The following is a 27,012-nucleotide window of genomic DNA, read 5'->3' on the forward strand; positions in this document are numbered from 1 at the left end:
GATGATTTATGGAGGCACATTTAATATAAACTTAAACTTTTCAGCAACGACTAATTCCATGAACATCAATAAAAGAAAACACACCGATGACAACTCAGACACTGAGTGAACAATTCTTGACATTTTTCTTCGTTGATAAAACTGGCACGCTGAAAAATTTTCTGACGTATTACGAGCAAATTAAATATTATATTGTTCGTGAATTTTAGCTATTACATTATCTTTAAAAGGCATTTCAAACAATATCATTAACATTATAGGTAACTTTTCACTCGTTCTTTCTTATTTCTGTTTACTGTTTAAATAGAACTATATTCCTATGTGTAATAATTGGTGGTTCTTCGGTCCGCGTAGTAAGACAGCTGATCTAGTTGTGTAAATTTGGAAATACCCGTCATTAGCTAGCAGTGTTACTACGGCATCGGGGTTTCCTGCAGGAAATATACTCGTGGAATACAGAAACCAGAAAACCACATATATATACTCTTCAAAAAAAGAAACGCAAAAGGGTACAAATGGGTTATAACTCCGATTTTATGTTTTCTACCGGTTCATGCTTTGTGAATATAAGGTCATTGCATGTCCCAAACACATTCCCACGGTTACATTCGATAAAACGCAGCTACTGTACAATAAAGTTCCAAAATGTGAATATTCGCAAAAACGCAGCCACGTGCAAACCATGTCACCACTGCACGTGCGTTGTCTGCACGTGCAACATGAACACCGACAGTATAAAAGTGCAGGGTGTTCGCTTGCCTGGCCTCTGTATCTGGCCGACAGTTGACAATCCAGGACATGCCACGTCTCAGTGAACCGCAGAGAAACAATGCCATCGGCCGACTAGACGCAGGCGAATCCAGAACGGCCGTTGCCAGGGCATTCCATGTGTCCCCAAGCACCATCTCCAGACTGTGGGACCGTTACCAGCAACATGGATCAACACGTGACCTCCCTAGATCCGGTCGACCACGGGTCACTACCCCCGGGCAGGACCGCTACATCCGGGTACGCCACCTTCGGGAACGATTGACTACTGCCACCTCCACAGCCGCAGCAATACCAGGTTTGCGCAGGATATCCGACCAGACCGTACGGAACCGCCTACGTGAGGTAGGAATTCGTGCCAGACGTCCAGTTCGAGGTGTCATCTTAACACCACAACACCGTCGACTCCGACTGCAGTGGTGCCAGATTCATCGACAATGGCCTCAACTGCGATGGAGACAGGTGTGGTTCAGTGACGAGTCCCGATTTCTGCTCCGACGTCATGATGGAAGATGTCGCGTGTATAGGCGTCGTGGTGAACGTTATGCGACAAACTGCGTGCAGGAAGTGGACAGATTCGGCGGGGGTAGTGTCATGGTGTGGGCAGCCATCTCACACACTGGCAGAACTGACCTGGTCCACGTGCAGGGCAACCTGAATGCACAGGGCTACATTGACCAGATCCTCCGGCCACACATCGTTCCAGTTATAGCCAACGCCAACGCAGTGTTCCAACATGACAACGCCAGGCCTCACACAGCACGTCTCACAACGGCTTTCCTACAGAACAACAACATTAATGTCCTTCCTTGGCCATCGATATCACCGGATTTGAACCCAATTGAGCATCTATGGGACGAGTTGGACCGACGCCTCCGACAGCGACAACCACAGCCCCAGACCCTGCCCGAGCTGGCAGCAGCCTTGCAGGCCGAGTGGGCCACCATCCCCCGGGATGTCATCCGTACTCTGGTTGCTTCAATGGGCAGGCGGTGCCAGGCAGTTGTCAACACACGCGGAGGCCACACCCGGTATTGACTCCAGATGACCTTGACCTTGGTGGTGTGTCCTATCACTTACTCACAATGGACTAGAGTGAATTGTGAACAATCCTGCCACATTTGGTAATTATCGGACTCACCATTCAATAATTAAATCAATTCTCCAAATGTTACGACAATGTGGTTTTGCGTTTCTTCTATAGTTTTGTCTATATATTAATTATGTAGTTCTCTTTTCTCACATCATTTAGCTTATAGGACAGAGTTATCCCATGATCATGATAAGACTATTATACGAATTATGTAGTTATCTTTCTCTCACCCATTCTGTAAATTACGTATTATTTTACACGAAAAGAAATGCTAAAAAACATACAAATAACTAACTTTTTCATTCGATCATTTTATCATTAAAACATGTCTGTTTCATGTGATAAATGCAATTTAACGCCACATTTTAACAAGATATTTCATACGACGATTATAGTCACCAACTGCCAGTCTAAAACTTCTTTGATGAACTCACTTGACAAACTCGCTTTAATATGGGGTATTACATTAACACCGACGTCATCCTTATGTTGTTAAGCGCAATCTTGTGATAGCTGTGTTTTATTAAATAATTATCCTGGATACTTAAGAGAAAAGACAGCGAACTTGACACAACCTCTATGATATAATATACATTAGCATATAGATGTTAAATGTATCCATATTTACAAAACAATAATAGAAAATATACAATAAAAACAACAATAATAATAATGACAATAATAATAATAATAATAATAATAATAATAATAATGACAATAAAAATAACAATAATAATAATAATAATAATAATAATATAATAATAATAATAAAAATAATAATAATACCGGTAATAATAATAATGATAATGACAATAATAATAATAATAATAATAATAATAACAATAATAATAATGATAATCATCATCATCATCACAATGACGAGAACGAAGATGATGATTATGACTGTGATGATTGCAATTATGATTATGATTATTGCGATGATGATTATGATTATGATGATTGCTATGACGAATACGATTATTATGATTGTGATGACAGCCATAGCAACGAAAAAACAACTAATCAGCCATGCAAACAAGTCAATAAATTAATTTATAAATATGTTAATTAATAATTATTTAAATAAAATTTAAAAAATAATAAATAAATAAATAAATAAATAAAGCTCAAACATAAACAAAAGTCATCTGAATAAGACCAAAGTAAACTCAGTAATGAAAGTGAGATCTGCGAAATCCAAACGGAACTCTGCTATATACAGTCGAGTTATCTAGACATGAACTGTAAACAAATGTCAATAGATTTACACGTCATCAATGAACCATGCTATATACACTCGAGTTATCTAGACATGAACTGTAAACGAATGTCAATAGATTTACACGTCATGCAATGAACCATGCTCTATACACTCGAGTTATCTAGACATGAACTGTAAACGAATGTCAATAGATTTACGCGTCATGCAATGAACCATGCTCTATACACTCGAGTTATCTAGACATGAACTGTAAACGAATGTCAATAGATTTTCACGTCATGCAATGAACCATGCTCTATACACTCGAGTTATCTAGACATGAACTGTAAACGAATGTCAATAGATTTACACGCCATGCAATGGGTCATGATTTATACACTCGAGTTATCTAGACATGAACTGTAAACGAATGTCAATAGACTTACACGTCATGAAACGAGCCATGCTCTATACACTCGAGTTATCTAGACATGAACTGTAAACGAATGTCAATAGACTTACACGCCATGCAACGAGCCATGCTCTATACACTCGAGTTATCTAGACATCAACTGTAAACGAATGTCAATAGACTTACACGCCATGCAACGAGCCATGCTCTATACACTCGAGTTATCTAGACATCAACTGTAAACGAATGTCAATAGATTTACACGCCATGCAATGAGCCATGCTCTATACACTCGAGTTATCTAGACATCAACTGTAAACGAATGTCAATAGATTTACACGCCATGCAATGAGCCATGCTCTATACACTCGAGTTATCTAGACATCAACTGTAAACGAATGTCAATAGATTTACACGCCATGCAATGAGCCATGCTCTATACACTCGAGTTATCTAGACATCAACTGTAAACGAATGTCAATAGATTTACACGCCATGCAATGAACCATGCTCTATACACTCGAGTTATCTAGACATGAACTGTACACGAATGTCAATAGATTTACACGTCATGCAATGAACCATGCTACACACACTCGAGTTATCTAGACATGAACTGTACACGAATGTCAATAGATTTACACGTCATGCAATGAACCATGCTATACACACTCGAGTTATCTAGACATGAACTGTAAACGAATGTCAATAGATTTACACGCCATGCAATGAACCATGCTCTATACACTCGAGTTATCTAGACATGAACTGTAAACGAATGTCAATAGATTTACACGTCATGCAATGAACCATGCTCTATACACTCGAGTTATCTAGACATGAACTGTACACGAATGTCAATAGATTTACACGTCATGCAATGAACCATGCTACACACACTCGAGTTATCTAGACATGAACTGTAAATGAATGTCAATAGATTTACACGCCATGCAATGAACCATGCTCTATACACTCGAGTTATCTAGACACGAACTTGTAAATGAATGTTGATAGATTTACACGTCATACGTATAACCTTCGTCATGGAAATAACACTGAAGATTTACTTTTGTGACTGGCAACTCTTTTGATATTGCAAATATGAACGATAAAATTGTAACACGGGATAAGGGCCGGATTGATATCCAGTTAAGAGTCGAATGGACATTTGACAACATAAAACATAATATATTGTTACTCCCGAGGAGATCATTAGTGGAGATTCCATTGTTATCACAGCACTCTTCATCCCACTGGAAGACAAACCGTGTTATGACGAGGCGTTCTCGGCTGTTTACAAGTGATCGGTTGGAGTCCATTAAGACGATTGAATTAATTAACCAATGAATTATTAAACTAACGAATGAATGAACACGTTAATCAATACACATAATTAGCAAACCAATCAACGAGTAAACTCGGGAATGAACGGATGACTGCAGCGAGGGACGAATTAAACCCGTCTAAAGGACATAAGTCTGGTAGATAAAGAAATGACGACGTCGTGAGGTACCGACCTCCGTCGGGTCGTGGCCAAGCTACCGGACTTAAGTCTGGTAGATGAACAAATGACGACGTCGTGAGCTACCGGCCTCCGTGGGGTCGTGGCCAAGCTACCGGACTTAAGTCTGGTAGATGAACAAATGACGACGTCGTGAGCTACCGGCCTCCGTGGGGTCGTGGCCAAGCCATCGGACTTAAGTCTGGTAGATGAACAAATGACGACGTCGTGAGGTACCGGCCTCCGTCGGGTCGTGGCCAAGCCATCGGACTTAAGTCTGGTAGATGAACAAATGACGACGTCGTGAGGTACCGGCCTCTGTCGGGTCGTGGCCAAGCCATCGGACTTAAGTCTGGTAGATGAACAAATGACGACGTCGTGAGGTACCGGCCTCCGTCGGGTCGTGGCCAAGCCATCGGACTTAAGTCTGGTAGATGAACAAATGACGACGTCGTGAGGTACCGGCCTCCGTCGGGTCGTGGCCAAGCCATCGGACTTAAGTCTGGTAGATAAAGAAATGATGACGTCGTTAAGTACCGGCCTCCGTGGGGTCGTGGTCAAGTTATTGGACATAAGTCTGGTAGATAAAAAATGACGACGTCGTGAAGTTCCGGTCTCCGTGGGGTCGTGGTCAAGCTATGGGGCATAAGTCTGGTAGATAAAGTAATGACGACGTCGTGAAGTACCGGCCTCCGTGGGGTCGTGGTCATGTTATTGGACATAAGTCTGGTAGATAAAGAAATGACGACGTCGTGAAGTACTGGCTTCCGTGAGGTCGTGGTCAAGTTATTGGACATAAGTCTGATAGATAAAGAAATGACGACGCCGTGAAGTACCGGTCGTGGTCAAGCTATCGGACATAAGTCTGGTAGATAAAAAAATTATGAAATCGTGAAGTACCGGCCTTCGTGGGGTCGTGGTCAAGTTATAAGTCTGGTAGGTACTGTGTTCGCAGCCCGGTACCGGCTCCCATCCAGAGCAAGTTTCAACGACTCTGTGGGTAGGTGTATGATTTCGATATCACTACATACTAACAACTAACCACTAACACACTGTCCTGAACAGACAGCTGGGATGTGTGTCCAGGACAGGGTGCTTGAACCTTAATTGGACACGAAACTGACTTTTATGGATAAGGTTTATGGGTTTATTGACGTAATAACATATAAAACTTATAAATATTACTGACACAAGTTTTGCTTTTGCTTTTGAGGGGACAATGCCTGTTAGTGTTGCTCTTTGCTGCTAGTGACGGTGTTAAAACGATTTAAACAGACAATTCGAACAGATTGGTGTATGTTACGTGTTTCGCTTTTAGCCTAATCCCATCAAAGCAGTGAAAGCACATATTTACTGCGCAACGCTAACGATGTTAACTATAACTGGCCGTCCGTATCGAGGTAATCTGTATGTAGACGTAAATGTCGTTTGTGTGATTGTTCAGAAATTACGAACTTGATGACATTATATAGACTGGTTACAGTCTCCGCAATCAGCCTTATGTTATTACGTATGTTTACAATTAATGGTTCCTGAAATAGATAGGTTTATTGGTGATTACAGACTCAACTTGCCAGATTGTGCTATTTTAGATATGTTTTGCTGTAGCAAACAAATACAGCACATATGTCATGTGACGAATTAAGATAATTGGTACGTTTATTAAAATAATTGCTCTTCTGATATACCACGTACAGTTTAGATAGATAGATAGATAACTATTTTAACGTGCCCATATACCACTAGGGTTTCGAACACGCTCATCCAGAGTCCGACCTCCGATAAGATCGGTGGCGTGACTCGGGATGGGGGGGGGGGGGGGGGGGGGGGGGGTAGAGTTGAAAATGGGCAGAATTTTGAAAACAGCAATTAGTGAAGAAAAAAAAAAGTTAATAGAATTAAAAATAAATAAATAAAAGGTTACAAGCCAAAAATAAAAAAGAATTGACTGCTCGGTCGAATATTTATATAATTTGGAGCATTTTAGAAGGACAGTCCAAAAATAAATAAGAGAAAGAAGAGAGGATCGGACTATTTAATAATATTTGTAAAAAAAGAAGTAATTTCGACATAAAATTTTGAACGAAGGTCTAAAAGTTTAAAGTCCGATTTATATGTCCACGTGAGTGGCCTCGTTAAGGCCGTTTTGTTCTTGAGGAGGTTGGCGCCTACGGAGACGAGATGAACTGTTCACCGTTGAAGTGTGGCACAAGTTTCCTCCACCTGTGACCTAGCAGGGTTTTTGCTAGCTCGACGTAATGGATGCCGGCGATGATCTTGAGTACTCTGTCGACGGTGTTGTTGTCCATATCCCTGAAAAGGATTCCTTGTCTGTACAGACCCTCCCGGTGCAGGAACGGGAGACGCCGGCCGTGGCGTCTGGCACATGGTGATGTTCAGCACCTCTCCTGGCGTCGACTCGTCAGACTTCGCTTGCTGGGTTTCCTCAGCTGGCTTGGCTGGCTTGTCCGGTTGGGCTAGGGGCGACGACGCAGAAGGGACCGCCGCTGGAGGTTGACCCGCCAGCTTTGTTCCTCCCTGTGCCGCCCCTGGCGCACGTTTCCTCTTCCTCGGTACTCTTCCCTTCTTTTGTGGAGCAGGGTCGCCGTACACCAAAGTGACGGTTGCCCGTGACACGGTGTACGCGACGCGGTACTCTATCAGCGTCCCATACGAAGCAATTAATCCCCCCAGGTTGGGGGAGGGGGGGGGGGGGTAACACGAGAGAGCATGGAACGGTGTCCGTCTTCATCGCTAGCTCGAGTAGAAATGAACAGTTTATTTGGTAGACATACTGACAAAGGACTCGTTCCAACCAGTGCGCCACGACTGCTCTATCATAGGCCGTGGCATGTGCTATCCAGTCTGATGAATATTTAATCAGTATGCTCTAGTAGTGTCGTTAGACAAAGCAAACGTCTACTGACACACGGTTGTTACGCATGTTATTACAGCGGTTTTAAAGGTAATCTAGACTGTACCTTTTCCTGTACATATAGCATCAAAATACCATCTAGATTAGGCTAGTGTACTGCTGTAGGCTGGGGTTACTGTACCTTTTCCTGTACATATAGCATCAAAATACCATCTAGATTAGGCTAGTGTACTGCTGTAGGCTGGAGTTACCGTACCTTTTCCTGTACGTATAGCATTAAAATACCATCTAGATTAGGCTAGTGTAGTTCTGTAGGCTGGAGTTACCGTACCTTTTCCTGTACGTATAGCATTACAATACCATCTAGATTAGGATAGTGTAGTTCTGTAGGCTGGAGTTACTGTACCTTTTTCTGTACATATAGCATTAAAATGCCATCTAGATTAGGCTAGTGTACTTCTGTAGGCTGGAGTTACTGTACCTTTTCCTGTACATATAGCATTAAAATGCCATCTAGATTAGGCTAGTGTACTTCTGTAGGCTGGAGTTACTGTACCTTTTCCTGTACATATAGCATTAAAATGCCATCTAGATTAGGCTAGTGTACTGCTGTAGGCTGGAGTTACGGTACCTTTTCCTGTACATATAGCATTAAAATGCCATCTAGATTAGGCTAGTGTAATGCTGTAGGCTGGAGTTACTGTACCTTTTCCTGTACATATAGCATCAAAAAAACATCTAGATTAGGCTAGTGTAATGCTGTAGGCTGGAGTTACTGTACCTTTTCCTGTACATATAGCATTAAAATACCATCTAGATTAGGCTAGTGTAGGGCTGTAGGCTGGAGTTACTGTACCTTTTCCTGTACATATAGCATTAAAATACCATCTAGATTAGGCTAGTGTAGGGCTGTAGGCTGGAGTTACTGTACCTTTTCCTGTACATATAGCATTAAAATGCCATCTAGATTAGGCTAGTGTAGTGCTGTAGGCTGGAGTTACTATACCTTTTCCTGTACATATAGCATTAAAATGCCATCTAGATTAGGCTAGTGTACTGTACCATCTAGATTAGGCTAGTGTAGTGCTGTAGGCTGGAGTTACTGTACCTTTTCCTGTACATATAGCATTAAAATGCCATCTAGATTAGGCTAGTGTACTGCTGTAGGCTGGAGTTACTGTACCTTTTCCTGTACATATAGCATTAAAATGCCATCTAGATTAGGCTAGTGTACTGCTGTAGGCTGGAGTTACTGTACCTTTTGCTGTACATATAGCATTAAAATACCATCTATATTAGGCTAGTGTAGTGCGAGTTACTGTACCTTTTCCTGTACATAGAGCATTAAAATACCATCTAGATTAGGCTAGTGTAGTGCTGTAGACTGGAGTTAATCTACCTTTTCCTGTACATATAGCATTAAAATACCATCTAGATTAGGCTAGTGTAGTGCTGTAGGCTGGAGTTACTGTATCTTTTCCTGTACATATAGCATTAAAATACCATCTAGATTAGGCTAGCGTAGTGCTATAGGCTGGGGTATTTACAAATTTAAATTACTAACATACTAGTAGTGTTATATATATATAATTACCGAGAAATTACTCTAGTTAGCCGTTTCAGGAAATTATTTACCTGTTTCCTAAATAACAGATTAATATATTTCGACAGAGAGGATAATGTTATCTGACACACAGTTTGGGTTTAGAAAAGATCTGTCCACTATAGATGCCAGTTTTACTCTGCGATACTTAATATATAGAACATTGAAGAATCGAAATCGCTTTTATTGTTGTTTTGTAGATTATAGCAAATATTCCGAGTTTGTTAACAGACAAAACCTGTGCTATAAACTAATTCGACAGGGCGTCGAGGGGAGAATGGTTACCATTATACGGTCTTTATATGACAATGTTAAATGTTGTGTAAAATATAATAATGTACTTTCAGTCTTTGTTTATATGACAATGCTAAATGCTGTGTAAAATATAATAATGTACTTTCAGTCTTTATTTATATGACAATGTTAAATGCTGTGTAAAATATAATAATGTACTTTCAGTCTTTGTTTATATGACAATGCTAAATGTTGTGTAAAATATAATAATGCACTTTCAGTCTTTGTTTATATGACAATGCTAAATGCTGTGTAAAATATAATAATGTACTTTCAGTCTTTGTTTATATGACAATGCCAAATGCTGTGTAAAATATAATAATGTACTTTCAGTCTTTATTTATATGACAATGTTAAATGCTGTGTAAAATATAATAATGTACTTTCAGTCTTTGTTTATTTCCGGGAGAAAGTTTATCTCCAGTGTTATTTTCTATGCATTGGAATGATTGTGAATGCAGTTAGTATCAGATAATACATGCAGTTAGTATCGGATAATACATGCAGTTAGTATCGGATAATACATGCAGTTAGTATCGGATAATACATGCAGTTAGTATCAGATAATACATGCAGTTAGTATCAGATAATACATGCAGTTAGTATCAGATAATAAATGCAGTTAGTATCAGATAATTGCCCCTATACTGAGAAATGCTAAACCTAGTTTTAATAATGTCTGCTGATGACATGGTGGTGCTGGCTGAAACGCCAGATGGACTGCAAACAATACTTGATTCACTATCTGATTATACTCTTAAATGGGATTTGACTGTAAATACAACTAAGACAAAGATTGTGGTGTTTAGAAATGGAGGGAAAGTGAGATAAAATGAGAAATGATTTTATAACGGCTGCCAGAATTTAATTACCTAGGCATATTATTATTTTACAATGGTAAATTTAGTCGCACACAGAACATAGTAGCAGAACAGGGTCGAGAAGCTTTATTTGCAGTACTGAAAGTGTGTAATAAGAATTATTTTAATATTAAAACAATTCTGTCTGTTTGACACAAAATTAACTAATGCAAATTATAAGAAATTTACATTCTTTTAAATATTGGATAAAACTGTGTAACACTAATAAACGTATATTAAGAGCTATATATGAGGAAATGGTTCAGTATGAAAATGACTGGTTAATGAAGGTTAAACAGGAACTAAACGAACTAGGTTTTAATTATATATGGAACTTAGCACATTTTTATAGCAATGTATACAGTGCAGGTAGAGAAAGGATAACTGATATATTCAAGCAACAATGTTACAATAGAACAATGATAACTTCAAAGGGAAGTCTATATAATCACTTGTTAAATAATTGCAAAATATAAAATTATCTTAGCAAATCATTGAAAGTTCGTCATCTAAAAGAAATAACTAAAATCGGAATGTGTGCACATAAATTAAATATAGAATTTGGCAGGTATAGAAATATTGAAATATTGAAAGATCACGGAGAAAATGTACACTTAGTGACACAAATTAAATAGAAGACGAGGTTCATTTTATTATCAAGTGTCCACGATATAATGATTTAAGAATGATTTTTAAAAATACATATATTACCATATACGTCCAATCGTTTACAAACATACCTAGCTATTAGCGTCTGACAATGTTAAATAACTTAATAATCTAGGGAATGTTTTAGTTAAAGCTAATGCCGTCAGACAGCAGCTATTGGAGCAAATTGGTTAATACTAACATTGATTCATTTATTCAGTATATAACTATTCGTTTACGTGTATATTAAACCAATGATACATGTGTCTCTCACTATGCTTAATAATTACTTATACGTATTAAAGCATATAAGTCAATATAACCTTAATTTATTGATTATATAGTTATTAGTATTATTAATATTATAATAATTGTTTTTTACTAAATTCCTCTCCATATATATATATATATATATATATATATATATATATATATATATACAGGATAGGTTTGTTGTATAGTGTATTATGCTGAAAAGTTGTAAAAACATAAAACAATAAAGAACTTGAACTGTCGGTCCGATTAAGATAACATTTATAATTTCAGACTGCCAAACAACGGACACTAGAATTCAGACAGGCAGACATTCAGACAGTTAACGTGTTAGCGTATCATCTTATATATGCAGGGGCGGGGCGTAGGCCAGTGGTAAAGCGTTCGCTTGATGCGCGGTCGATCTAGGATCGATCCCCGTCGGTGGACCCATTGGACTATTTCTCGTTCCAGCCAGTGTTCCACAACTGGTGTAACAAAGGTCGTGGTATGTACTATCCTGTCTGTGGGATGGTGTATATAAAATATCCATTGCTGCTAATCGAAAAGAGTAGCCAATGAAGTGTCGACAGCGGGTTTCCTCCCTCAATATATGTGTGGTCCTTAACCATATTTCTGACGCCATATAAACAAAAATGTTTTGAGTGCGTCGTTAAATAAACCATTTCCTTCCTTCCTTAAATATGCATAACATATACACAATAAAACAAAGAAAAACGTGCATAAGCCATTCCTTATGGAATTATGAGAGACAGTAGTTAAATAATAGATGCATCTACAATTCATTTAAAATCAATAACACATTGTTTATATAGGAAATCGAAAGGGATGGAGCTGGATGGTGTAAATAAGCACATCATGCGATTTGAAGATGGTTTTATATTTGTTATTTTACAATTACTATTTCAGAACTTAGGGAGGCGTTTTGTCTGTTCGAAAAAGCCGGCAAGGGTCGGATTCACGTACGCGACCTGGGGGGATTACTGCGATCACTCGGGATGAACCCATCAGAGAGAGATCTAGAGGAGGCAAGACATGAACTCGAGGTTTCCAAAGGTAAGGGCGGTTCTACAAATTACAAAATGAAATTAATATCCAGAGAGTGGAAAACATATCTTTAATTTCAGAGCAAAACACGGCAGGTTGGGACACGAGTTTGGAACAAAGATTTCTAATTGTAGGGCAGTAGAAACACAATGTCATACTACCGACAACTACGAAAACGACCACCGCCACCACCATCACTACTACTGCTACTACCACATATATATTACTACTACTACTACTACTACTGCTACTACTACTACCGCTGTTATTATTACTGCTACTACCACTGTTATTACTACTGCTACTACCACTGTTATTACTACTGCTACTACTGCTACTACCACTGTTATTACTACTGCTACTACTGCTACTACCACTGTTACTACTACTACTACTACTACCACTGTTACTACTACTGCTACTACCACTGTTACTACTACTACTACTACCACTGTTACTACTACTACTACTACTACTGTTACTACTACTACTACTACCACTGTTACTACTACTACTACTACTACCACTGTTACTACTACTGCTACTACCACTGTTACTACTACTACTACTACCACTGTTACTACTACTGCTACTACCACTGTTACTACTACTACTACTACCACTGTTACTACTACTACTACTACTACCACTGTTACTACTACTACTACTACCACTGTTACTACTACTGCTACTACCACTGTTACTACTACTGCTACTACCACTGTTACTACTACTGCTACTACCACTGTTACTACTACTGCTACTACCACTGTTACTACTACTACTACTACCACTGTTACTACTACTACTACTACCACTGTTACTACTACTGCTACTACCACTGTTACTACTACTACTACTACCACTGTTACTACTACTGCTACTACCACTGTTACTACTACTACTACTACTACTACTGCTACTACCACTGTTATTACTACTGCTACTACTGCTACTACCACTGTTATTACTACTGCTACTACTACTGTTACTACTACTACTACTACTACTACTACTACTACTACTGCTACTACCACTGTTATTACTACTGCTACTACCACTGTTACTACTACTACTACTACTGCTACTACCACTGTTACTACTACTACTACTACTACTATACTACTACTACTGCTTCTGCTGCTGCTACCTCCACTGCTATTACTACTACTACTGCTAGTACCACTGCTATTACTACTACTAGGGTGTATACTACCAAATCAAATCCCATAGACGACAATAGTAACATATATGGCTAAAACTCCTACCTGCAGCGTATCAATCGACATAAACGCCACGGATATAAATACTACCACCCCTCACCCTTAAAGGAGAGGACAAGTAAGGCATTTGGCCTGGCATGCATATTCAACGATATATAATGCACATTATTGCTTAATATCAACACGTATAATCGTATAGTTATTAATAAAACGGTTAAATGTGACGGCTATTATATATAACGGGCGCAGCCATTTTGTACCATATCATTGAGTACGGCATCTGGCGAGCTGGTGGTTACGTAATACTTAACGCGTAACGTCAGGCATGACCCTTAGAAGTAGAGAAACATAATCTACCTGGTTTTTACCGGATGAAAATAGTTATACATTGCAATGTTTTGTAATAATACACATCCCAGTAAGCCAGCAATAAGTATATCCAGCACTATATATTATGTTTCAATACAAAATAAAATACCTTTGTCAAAAGTGGCTACACAACAAGTCGAAACAATGAACAATGTTTTGCCCATGCATTAACCTACGTACTGAAATGATACACGGAGTGTTTTCTTAGTTAATTGGTATATCCTGTTAGTTGTTTCTACCTGTGATTCCTGATTGGCAGGTGTGTATTTGATTGGTAACCAGACGAGCCAATTAATTGACTCTGTCTAGACACAAAAATACATACCGGTATTGTGGAATATTACCTGTCGCCCCTAAAATTGTAATGGACATAGTTTATTACTGTAAATAGTTCTGTAAAACTATTGATTAAGTATACTTTTTCATCTAAAACCACAGAACTGACAAATTACGTAGTCCCAAAGAAAAGAAAATTATCACTTGGGTATCGAGGGTTGTTGTTTTTGCTCCAACGTAGCATATCAATAGACCTAATAGTGTACATTTTTCCTTTGGATTATTAAACATAGAAAAATACTATAACCCTATTTTGTTCCGTTAATGCAGCTTGAAATATATTTAGTTAAATAGTTTATTATATTATTACGTCATTTATGCTGTTTTACAAGTCAGGTTGATCAAAGAGAAGCGCCTTGTCGAAAATTACTGCTTTTGTTTACACTGTACATACAGGAGATGGTCAGGAGCTGACGTCATTTCTCCCCAAGCTATCCCACCGGACGTCACAAAAACGAAACAAAATGGTTGCCCCCCAGCTAGCAGGAATAATCATGTTTTTTTATTAACTCTAAAATTACGCGTTTTTCATTTGCTGAAGTGTCAGTATGTGTTGATGGTCCGGGTATGCATCTTTCCAACACATAAGGCTCTTGTTTGAGTTGACCCTACCTTTGAATTGAATCAGAAAAAAATGGGGGTCAAGCTAGTTCCGCACAAAATTAGAGTACTTTTTTTTACAGGTACCCCATACATGTTTCAAGCACAATGCTACTTGACTCAGTGGTACTAGATAAAATAATTGTAGTTTTTTTACCCAGATGAAACTTCTTTTTTTTTTTACAACCAACACATTCACCTTTAACACCAATCACAAGATTTGTGGTGGCGAGTCCTGTATCAAAAGTTTGGGGCACCTCGAACTTTCACCCAGCCGGAAGTTATTTGGCTTAGTACTACCTGCTACTACTACTACTACTACTACTACTACTACTACTACTACTACTACTACTACTACTACCACTACTACTGTTACTACCATTGATGTTACTACTACTGATGTTACTACTACTACTACTGCTGCTACTACCACTGTTGTTACTACTACTACAACAACAACAACAACAACAACAACAACAACTACTACTACTACTACTACTACTACTACTACTACTACTACTGCTACTGCTACTGCCATTGATGTTACTACTACTACTACTGCTGCTACTACCACTGTTGTTGCTACTACTACTACTACTACTACTACTACTACTACTACTACTACCACTGTTACTACTACTACTACTACTACCCTTGATGGTACTATTGCTACTACTACTACTACTGCTACTACTACTGCTGCTGCTGCTACTACCACTGTTACTACTACTACTACTACTACTACTACTACTGCTACTACTACTACTACTACTACTGCTACCGCCACTGTTACTACTACTACTACTACTACTACTACTACTACTAATGCTACCACCACTGTTACTACTACTACTACTGCTACTACCACTGATACTACTACTACTACTACTGCTAAAACCACTGTTGCTACTACTACTACTACTGCTATGACTACTACTACTACTACTGCTATGACTACTACTACTACTGCTGCTGATGCTGCTACTACCAATGTCATTATTACTACTACTACTATTACTACTACTACTACTACTACTACTACTACTACTACTACTACTACTACTACTACTACTACTACCACCACCACCACTACTACTACCACTACTACTACTACTACTGCTGCTACTACCACTGATTTTACTACTACTACTACTAATACTAATACTACTATTACTACTACTACTATTACTACTTCTTCTACTACTACTACTACTACTACTACTACTACTACTACTACTACTACTACTACTACTACTACTACTGCTACAGCTGCTTCTTCAGCTACTAGTAACATTACAATGTTATTATTACCTTTATTCTACTACTACAACCTTCGTGATAGTTGTGTCCGTGGGCCTATTCAATCGATATCAAATAAATACAATTTGCACCAATGGGGGTCACCTGAACAAATACGTAGATTCACAGACACGAGTGAGAAGCGAAATGGGATATGAATGCTGGGATTTCCAGCTCGGATGTAAGCGTGGAAGTCACGAAGTCATTACGGAAGTATGCGAGAATAAACAGACAACTCGCAGTCACCAATCAGCATTTAGGTTGCGTATTCTATCAGAGCCCGGCAAGATGAGATCTTGCGCTCACCGCCCGCCCGGATGTGGACCGATATTTGTTTAATATCGAGGTCAAGTTTTAATAAATGGGCAAGTCGTGAATGTGCGTGCGATGAAAGCACTCGTCTGAACAACAAAACCGTTACAATAATCAAACGTTGTACCTCTCTACAAATCAGAGTCAGTGAGTTTGTCAGAAGCTGGGGATTGTCATCGTGACGATAGTCCTCTCAGATATATTCAAGAGGAGTGCAGCTCGTTTGTATAATAGTCGTCTCAGATGTCTACAAGAGAACTGTTCTGATTTCTGATAGTCCTCAAAATGTCCACAAGAGGTCTGTTGGTCTCTTCTACGATAGTCCTCCCAAATGTCTACGAAATGACTGTTCTGATTTCCGGTAGTCCTCCGAAATTAATGTCTACAAGAGGAATGTTGCTATGTTCTACGATAGTCCAACCAGATATCTACAAGAGGACTTTCTCTAGTGTAAGACAGTCATCCCATATGTCTACAAGAGACTGGCTCTGTTCTACGACAGTCCTCCAAGATGTCTTCAGAGATACTCCCACTCCCGAGGACGATCCACTTTTTCAGACCGGTCTGTAGAAGGATTAACACGGATTCCGACAACTTGCACACGGCAGACATTCCGAAATGTATTTGCATACAGCTGGTATGAGATGCGCATACGAATCAGTGTAAAAACAACGAGGATATGTTGATGTGTTTGCTTAAGATGAGCACGTCCCCGCCTCACAGATCACCCTCACCATGTCCCAGCCTCACAGATCACCCTCGCCACGTCCCCGCTTCACAGATCACCCTCACCATGTCCCCGCCTCACATATCACCCTCACCATGTCCCCGCCTCACAGATCACCCTCATTATGGGCTCGGCCTACAGATGTCAAATCAGTCGTGGTCGCTTTTATCTACAAAGGACATAATATAGAAAATCAAAATAGGGTAATTGCATTAACAAGCCTGATAATCAATATGTTTTGTCATGGCAGCAAACAATATTTTTGTTTGGCATGCAGCGCAAAAATAACTTTTCTACTCATTTGACTTCCCGATTTTCCCACTAAGTTGTAGAAGCTTCTTTTTATTCCCGACCCATCCATCCCACCCTCCACTCATGTTCATCCGCCTAGCCCTATTTTAAAAACTATTCTTTATTCCATAAAACCGCACCACTCCACCACCCTCATATTCGTTCGCGTATCCTTACACATCAAGATGTAATGTGGCCGTTTGTGTATGAACGCAATAATGCAATTTGCATGTCAGTATGTTGTTCTTTCAATCAGTCATTACGTTCTGCTACAGTAGTCTCCATCAGATGAGACCTACTATTCGTCAATAACATTGAGGTCTTATCTCAGGGGAAGTTATTTGAGAGTGATTCATTTACATGTCAAGTCAATTCTAGCATCACAATAGGTAGGTATTTTATAGAGGTCGGGATCTTTTATTCGATGGGGTCTTAACTGAGGAGGACTGCTGCAGTGCATTGTGTAGGGTGCACAGCTGGCCTAGCTAACTGGCTACAGCCTACACTGCCTGAGTACTCTACCGTTCGAGAGCAAGACGGACATTCGGACGGTTATCATAGCTCTCTCAGTCAGCGATAACTACACAGTGAAAACACGGAATGGCTGCCAACCATCGGGTAGGCAAAGATTTCCGCTGTAATACAACAATAAATCTATATTCGACGTTGAATACCATTACATTGATCATTTTCGAGTTTTCTGATAACAACTACTTAACATATTAATCGTAATACATACTACATGAAGACATACGACAGTACCAGATGTGTGCAAATTTCCCTCTTGCTTTTGAACGGCAGAGAACTTGTGCTACAGCCTACGATTATTGAGAGATGGTGAGGGAGGGGGGGGGGGGGGGGGGGTGTATCACAAAAATAACACTGGCCTGGTGCGCCAAATATTCTAATATGTCTTTTGAGTTGGGCCAGTTTGGTTTACCAAGATAAGATAGAATATTACCCTGTCATGGTTCTTCAGTTTGTTTAGTTGACCGAGACAAGAAGGGATATTGCTGTGACATGGTTATTATGCTCCTTTAGTTGACCGATACAAGAAGGGATATTGCTGTGACATGGTTATTATGCTTGCTTAGTTGACCGAGACAAGAAGGGATATCGCTGTGACATGGTCATTATGTTTGTTTAGTTGACCGAGACAAGAAGGGATATTGCTGTGACATGGTTCTTCAGTTTGTTTAGTTGACCGAGACAAGATGGGATATTTCTGTAACATGACTATTCTGTTTGTGGCCAGCACGTATTGACTTTAGCAACGTCCCTTTTAAGTTGGTGTTATTAGAAGCGAATCGACGAGTGGCTATTTATAGTCGCACGTGGCGGTATTATTGAAACGTACTAAAACCCATCTCGCTGATCTCATCTCCGAGATTGTGAATCTGGCGGTCCCACTCCAACTGGTTCGTTTGCGGTGATCCGCTAAGAAACGTCAGGCGCCGGTCAATCATCAAATGGAGAGTGAAACCAATCTATTGATGTGATCACAGATTGAGAGGAGTTTGGGTGTGAAAGCTCGGAGCCCCGTCAATATCAGCCCACATGGCACTTTGTTCATTAGTGGTCGCAACTTTGGCGTGTATAAGTTTTTGTTGTTAGTCATATTAATATATCTCAATGACAAAATATTGTAACGTCAGTAGGTTCATTAGTGGCTTTAATGTTGACGTTGTTAAGCGTGTTTTGTTAGTTTTGATTAAAACATATTTTATTGCATACAAGTTATCTAACTTTGTTGTTGGTAATATTAATATATTTGAACGACAACATATTGCTATCTATAAACGCCAGTTTGTCATTAGTGGTCACAACTTTGGCGTTGTTAAGCGTTTGTTGTTGGTAATAATGATATATTTGAACGACAGCACATTGCTATCTATAAACGCCAGTTTGTCATGAGTGGCTGAACTTTGCTGTTGTCAAATGTTTGTTGTTGGCAGTATTAATACATTAATATATTTGAATAACAAAATATTACTATCCATACACGCCAGCATGTTAATTGGTGGCCAAAACGTTCCATGCATACGTTTTGAAGTATATTAACAAGAGAAGAAAAACAAAAAAGAAAGAAAGCAACAGACGAAAAAGAAGAAGATTCACAAACACGCACCAAGCACTACAATCAATAAACAATTGATTGTGAGCTTGAAGCCATCAGGTTTTCCCGGATATCTTTGACAACATTAAAAATAAAATAATACAAAATACAATAAATAAAATATAATATAATGAAATACAATACAAAGGACGAAAAGGAAAGCAAAGACATCCAGTGCGAATCATTCAGTAAGAATCAAATCAATTAGTATTTCATATTAATAGCAAGGTCGTGCAATCACAAATAACATAGTTCATATTCAACAATAGACTATTATTTAACAAACAAACAAAAAATAATAATATTGCAAATAGATTGTGGAGAGATACTAACTGGTTAAAAACAGAGAAAGAACTTAATCCTCAAACCGTAGATGATATTTTATGTATATTATTTGGCTGAATGATAGAATACTCATTGATCGTAAGCCATTTCTATATAAACAATATTTTGAAAAAGGAATTGTTTTTATAAACGACCGTATTGACGAAAAAGGTGATATTTTAAAATATGATCAGTTCATAAAACATACAATATATCCACCAATTTCATTAGCTATGCTTCGTTAACAAATGCAGTAAAAACGTGCATATATAGTTTAGATGATTTGAAAGATAACAAATTTAAAATGGTTAATAACCCAATTCTTCCATTTAAACTTAATCTTTTATTAAAAGGACAAAGAGGATGTAAGGATATGTTCAACTTATTAAACTCTAAATCCATAACTCCAAAATCGCAAGCTAAATACACCAATCAAGGTTTTATCTTTTCATCAAGTGAATGGGCAGAATATTATTTACTTCCTTTTCAGAGCACTCAGGATTCAACATTAATATGGTTTCAATATTGACTAATTCACCGAATCTTAGCTACGAACACTTTCTTATATATTATTCACTATGTTGAGTCAAACATGTGTAGCTTTTGCAAGAACCATCCAGAAACGATACCACATCTATTTTTCGAATGGAATAACGTTCACAACTTATGCGTTGCAGTTAAAAACTGGATATTGACTCAGACTGGTATTATAATTAATTTCAATAAAGATAATATTATCTTTGGTATTATTAATAACGAAAAATCTAACTTCCTTAACTGGTTAATTATTAACATCAAATATTATGTTTATGGAACTAAGATACAAAAAAAAAATATTTAGAAATCAAAGTTGTTAAAAATCTGTTGAAGCAACAGTTTAAAATAGAAAGATATATTTTATATAAAAATTGCAAATACGAAATGTTTAATAAACAATGGGCTCCATGGGCTAATTTATTTAATGATAACGATTAAATGAAATATATGATGTTAGTTTAAGTTTGTTCTTGTCTATGGCTTGTTTGGAGATAGCGGAAAACAAGCAAAAATAAGCATACACCTCACGTATAACCTTATCTCGTCTTCTACCTCTTTCTCCTCTTTCTTATCCTTTCTCTTCTCTTTATAATATCCCAGATTAAACCAATTACATGTATGTATATTTACTACTCTTGTACTCACTTACATTGATGCCTTTTTGCATATATGTATGTATGTGTGAATCTATGTATGCACATACGTGTATGCATCGGAGGACATCCGGGTACGTGTGTACGTATCTGTGTATGGATATATGTGTTGTATATTTATTATATGTACAGCAGTGAATTGGAGCTCCCATCCCTGACACTGCTATGTTTGTGATCTGGGACAATAAAAAAAACACAAAAAAAACACCCCCCCCCCCCCCCCCCCCAAAAAAAAAAAAAAAAAACCCAAACAAAAACAAACAAACAAACAAACAAACAAAAAACAACAACAATAGACTATCATAAAGAATTTTTGTTTTTGTTCCCGCAGGTCGAGGGACTATTTCTCTGCCGGACGTGGAGCGATACATCGCACGTCGTGGCTGCACGTTCATTGGATACGACGAGGAGGACGACATCCATGCCGCCTTCCAGGTACTCGACCGCAACGGAAACGGCCGAATTGATATTGACGAGTTCCGCCGATTCATGACGACAATGGGCGAGCGAATGTCTGCAGACGAAGTGGAAGATCTGATAAAGTGCGCCAAGAAAGAGGGCCAGTGTTTTATAGAGTATAAAGGTAATCTACCAGGAAAGAGGGGCAGTGTTTTATAGAGTATAAAGGCAATCTAACAGGAAAGAGGGGCAGTGTTTTATAGAGTATAAAGGCAATCACTGATTATTTTGGCGAAGATAATCAGGATGACTGCTTTGTTTTGCATTGCATGCATTTTATGATAAATCAGAATAAGGCGAATTCGGGTTCCTTATAAAAGAAATCGACCAATGAGTCTTATATATATATATATATATATATATATATATATATATATATATATATATATATATATAGACACATACATACATACATACATACATACATAATATATATATGCATTGCATGGAGTTTGAAATTCAGTGCAGGCCTGTTCATTTCACTGTCTGTAGTAGACTAATATTTATTTTATCTACAAGCTAATTGAAACTTGTGCCCAATACAACATGTTTTAACTTTAATCGCTAGACGAGCACGACTACTAACTGCTTGCGTATGCCTAGTGTCATTAGCCAACACGCTACCCATTACAAGGTTTGGTTAGTCTACAGTTCGAATAATACAGTATTCATTTAATTATACAATAGTTCTAAAATGGATATTAGTTTTAATGTAGTTCTCCAAACACAGTAATGGTTTAACTATAATTTTGATAAAACATATTTGTGTCACTATAGGTCTACGGAAACAATATTTCTTTTACTTAGTGTAATGTAGCAGTTGAGGTTTCGTTTACCGGCCTGATACAGCAATCTTAGTTTTAGGTTGTGTGTACTATTATGTGGTCCTGATACATCTGAACAACAAAACTGTTGTTCCATATAAAAATCGTATCTCTGCACAAGTCATAGTTGACAGGATGTTAGGGAAAGCTGTGAATGCTTCCTTTATCAACTACCAGATGCCCGTCCAATACAAAATTATTAGTTTTACTGTAGTTTTAATAAAACAGTGTTTTTGTTTATTATATTTCTAATAATGAAGATAATTTTAATCTAGTTCTAATAAAACTGTTAGTTTTAGTATTGTTGTAACCAGCAGTATTAGCTTTACTACAATTCTAACCAAACAATAATGTTGTGTCTATAGTTCTGATGACACTGTAATACTTTTACCATAGTTTTAATTAAACAGTTTCAGTTTTACAATAATTATAAAAAATAAAATTAATTTTAATATAGTTCCAACGAAACTTAATAATTTTTACTATAGCTCCAATGAAACAGTTTTAGTTTTAAAATAACTCTAAAAAGATTATTAATGTTATGATGAAATGGATAATGTTTACTTACCTTCGAATGAAACAATTTTACAATAATTCTAAAAATAGTATTAATTTTACTATAGTTGCAATGAAGCTTTAATCATTTTAATATTGTTCTAATGAAATAAATAAGTAATAGTTTTACTAGTTTTACTCTTTGATATTAGTGGAACTTTGACCACTATATAACAATAATTTGTACAAAACAAGAAACAAACATGCATATATAAATATAATATATAAATAATAAAATAAATAAATAAAAACAAAATAAAAACAACTTAAAATGAAGAAAAAAAACCCTGCAATACTAGATTAACAATAAAAGTGAATATCGTATTACTGTAGTGATTCGGTTTTTTTACGACTGACACGCAGTTATTGCACAACCTCAGAACAAAGTCGTTTTTTTTACGACTGACACGCAGTTATTGCACAACCTCAGAACAAAGTCGTTTTTTTTACGACTGACACGCAGTTATTGCACAACTTCAGAACAAAGTCGTTTTTTTTACGACTGACACGCAGTTATTACACAACCTCAGAACAAAGTCGGTTTTTTTACGACTGACACGCAGTTATTGCACAAACTCAGAACAAAGTCGTTTTTTCTTACGACTGACACGCAGTCATTGCACAACCACAGAACAAAGTCGATTTTTTTACGACTGACACGCAGTTATTGCACAACCTCAGAACAAAGTCGATGTTTTTTTTCTGGAGGCGCCTTTTATCTATATGTGAAACACATCACCACAGAAAATACTCCCGTAACACCTGAGACAACTTATTGCGGAATGTGTTCAATAGCAAGCGTTATATAGACAACGCTCTCGCAATAACGACACACATAATACAGTGATATCAACACCATAGGCTGCGCTGTCATGATACTTTTGACGTTTGCCTGACAGCTTTAATCTACCGCTAACTACGTCGATGTATCTGGTTTACGACTACGTCGAACTAATCAACGGTGAAACACTGCCAACCCAGCACATTATTGTCACGGATCCGACCGCGTTCCCGTCGTTTGTCTTCCCGAGTCTTCTTCTCGTCGTCGTCGTCGTCAGCCTCTTCCACTTCTTCTTTAAACAAGACAAACGTTGATCAGTGAGATCTGAAAGTTTGGGAATTGGTAGGACAGTAGCCGAAGATGCACACGAACTAAAACAGAAAACTGTAGGTCAACAGTAATGGTGGCCATCTTGAATTTAAAAATAACTTACTTTTTAATACGAATTATTGTTCTGAAAGAGCTGAGCTAAGTGCATTGAAACGTGGCACGCATAGTGAACTGGACAATTGCAGATCACGAAAAATAACGGCTCACGAATATAGGTCATCTATGATTTACGGCGGCTGTATTTGATATCACTTGAACAAGCGTATCCGGGAAACAAGATAGCCGCCTTCGACCAATCAAAATGAAGTCCATAGGACAATATGGATTTAGATATGGCCAGTTTATTCATGTCATTTCCATAGGACAATATGGATTTAGATATGGCCAGTTTATTCATGTCATTTCCATAGGACAATATGGATTTACATATGGCCAGTTTATTCATGTGATTTCCATAGGACAATATGGATTTAGATATCGCCAGTTTATTCATATCATTTCCATAGGCCGATTTAGATATGGCCAGTTTATTCATGTCATTTCTGACTGCATAGGATCAAGCGTATAGTAAATGTTTTGGATTTACACATGACATCCATCTTGTAGTTTTATTTATTGTTATTATTATTAATATTATTATTATTATTATTATTAGTAGTAGTAGTAGTAGTAGTAGTAGTAGTAGTAGTAGTAGTAGTAGTAGTAGTAGTAGTATTTACATTGATAATATTCAGATAGTTTATGAATTCATCCATAAAATAAACCCAACCAAAAAAAAGCCCCCCCCCCCCCCCCAACAAAAAAAAAAAAAAAACCCACCCATATTGTATATAGCAAACTCTGTTTCAATATTAATCTTAAATGAGCATCTCTGTTTTCAGATGTAGTCCGAGCTATACACAGTCTAGGAACCTGACCTCCCTCAACTTTTGTGACGTCACAATGAGCAGAGAACATTGTTTACCGGTACCATACCACGTGATGAGATGTGGTGTTCGACGTTTTGAGCACTGACGAAATGTCACTTAGAGATGGACGTGTTCACGAACTGCATGGCACAAACACTGACTCGAAATCGCAGACTTGGATAGGCCATTCAAGTGAACGGCATGGCGTTGTTTAGAATATTAATGTGTCTGAGAAATCATTATATATTATTTTGTTTCCCTTCAAACTGAATGTTGTTACGGTTTTTACCTTCATGTCCTCTTATTTAATTATAAATAACAGTGCATTTACAGTTTTAAAATGTGTGAGTTTACATGGAAGTAACGTAAGCTAAGCTAGGTTAAAATGATTAATATAAGAGATACAAATGTTTTTGTACCATTGCCATAAAACTGATAAGCACCTGGTACCAACGGCAAAACGCACATACCTAACACATATACCAGTTCTACATCCAGACCTTTAGCATTTGATATGCGTGAGCGATTATTAGTTATGCAATTGTTATTTCCACGAAGGAGGGGTTGGGGTGCGAATTCATACCATTTCTGCAATGCGTTTTTCAGTGCACGTTTGTGTGGATAATTTCTGACCATTTTACTTTAAATCCACTTACAAAAGAGAGGGGCTATATTCGACTGTTTGTGTTCCGAGACCAGTTCAGGACGTTTCGGCGGCTGAGCATAATTAACTAAATAAAGCTATTGCTAAGTGCGTGCATGTGTTAACGTAAACCGTATGAAGATGTTTTATAGTGTAGGTTTGTTATTGATATCATTAAGCTTTTCTCTAAAGCCAATCACACAACAGGAGCTGAATTCACAAAACATCGCGCGTGTAAGTTATCTGTCAGACGTGGATAAATACTCGTGTATTCGATATATATATATATATATATATATATATATGACATTTTCAGTGCAATCAAAGTATGTGATATTTTTCAGATCACATACCTTAAGAATTTGATAACTTTGCAAATTAGATGTAAATTAGTCGAGGTCCCGGCACTAGGTTTATTGACATTTAAGCAAACGGACTTGGGTGACACTTCATGATTGACATATGCATTCATAGTCATCAAATAAAGCTTTCAGAAAATTTAAAAAAAAAAAAATGTTAGGCATAACTTTATTTTGATGTAAGTACATCCAAAATGACGTCATTCGAGTTTGGCGTCATTTCCATTCAAAAATACACCGCGCCACATATCATTACGTCATTTGAATATCTAGTAATGGCGAACTAGAATTAAAGTTGCGTGAACAGTTTACAAAAACACGTTGTATTAAGCTTATATGATAAAGAGATTATTACCCTCGTGTATTTCGGTATCGTCAATATCATATATAGGTGCCCTCCAGAGGCTCGCATAATACAGTTTTTATTCCTAATATGTGATATTGACGATACCGAAATACACTCTGGTAATAACCTATATCTATCTATATCTATCTATCTATCTATCTCTCTCTCTATCTATCTATCTATATATATATATATATAGTGTGCGTGGTGTGTGTGTGTGTGTGTGTGTGTGTGTGTGTGTGTGTGAGTACATTTACGTTTAAGTGCAAAACTAGGAGACTAAATCGAGGATTAAAATAACCTTTGTAGTACAGTGAGATCGACGTTTTCACTCATGAAATGCAATACGAGTGTCTGTTAGGTATCACTTACCTTAGAACTAGCTATTTTTAAAAAAGGCAAACAAACCAAAAAAAACAAAAAACAAAACAGAACACTACAT

General features: G+C 37.7%; 1 protein-coding gene across 1 annotated transcript in view; it reads left to right on the top strand.

The window, feature by feature from the left end:
- LOC121376734 (calmodulin-like) overlaps positions 1–26,442 on the top strand; it is a 51,094-nt gene extending 24,652 nt beyond the window's left edge. The window contains exons 3-5 of the mRNA XM_041504498.1: positions 12,441–12,587; positions 21,697–21,948; positions 25,196–26,442. Coding sequence (XP_041360432.1) covers positions 12,441–12,587; positions 21,697–21,948; positions 25,196–25,230 — 434 coding nt within the window. The 3' untranslated portion in view covers positions 25,231–26,442. The remainder of the gene's footprint in view (positions 1–12,440; positions 12,588–21,696; positions 21,949–25,195) is intronic.
- The last annotated feature ends 570 nt before the right edge of the window (positions 26,443–27,012 follow it).

Source organism: Gigantopelta aegis, chromosome 7 (assembly GCF_016097555.1).
Source record: "Gigantopelta aegis isolate Gae_Host chromosome 7, Gae_host_genome, whole genome shotgun sequence".
NCBI classification, from domain to species: Eukaryota; Metazoa; Mollusca; class Gastropoda; order Neomphalida; family Peltospiridae; genus Gigantopelta; species Gigantopelta aegis.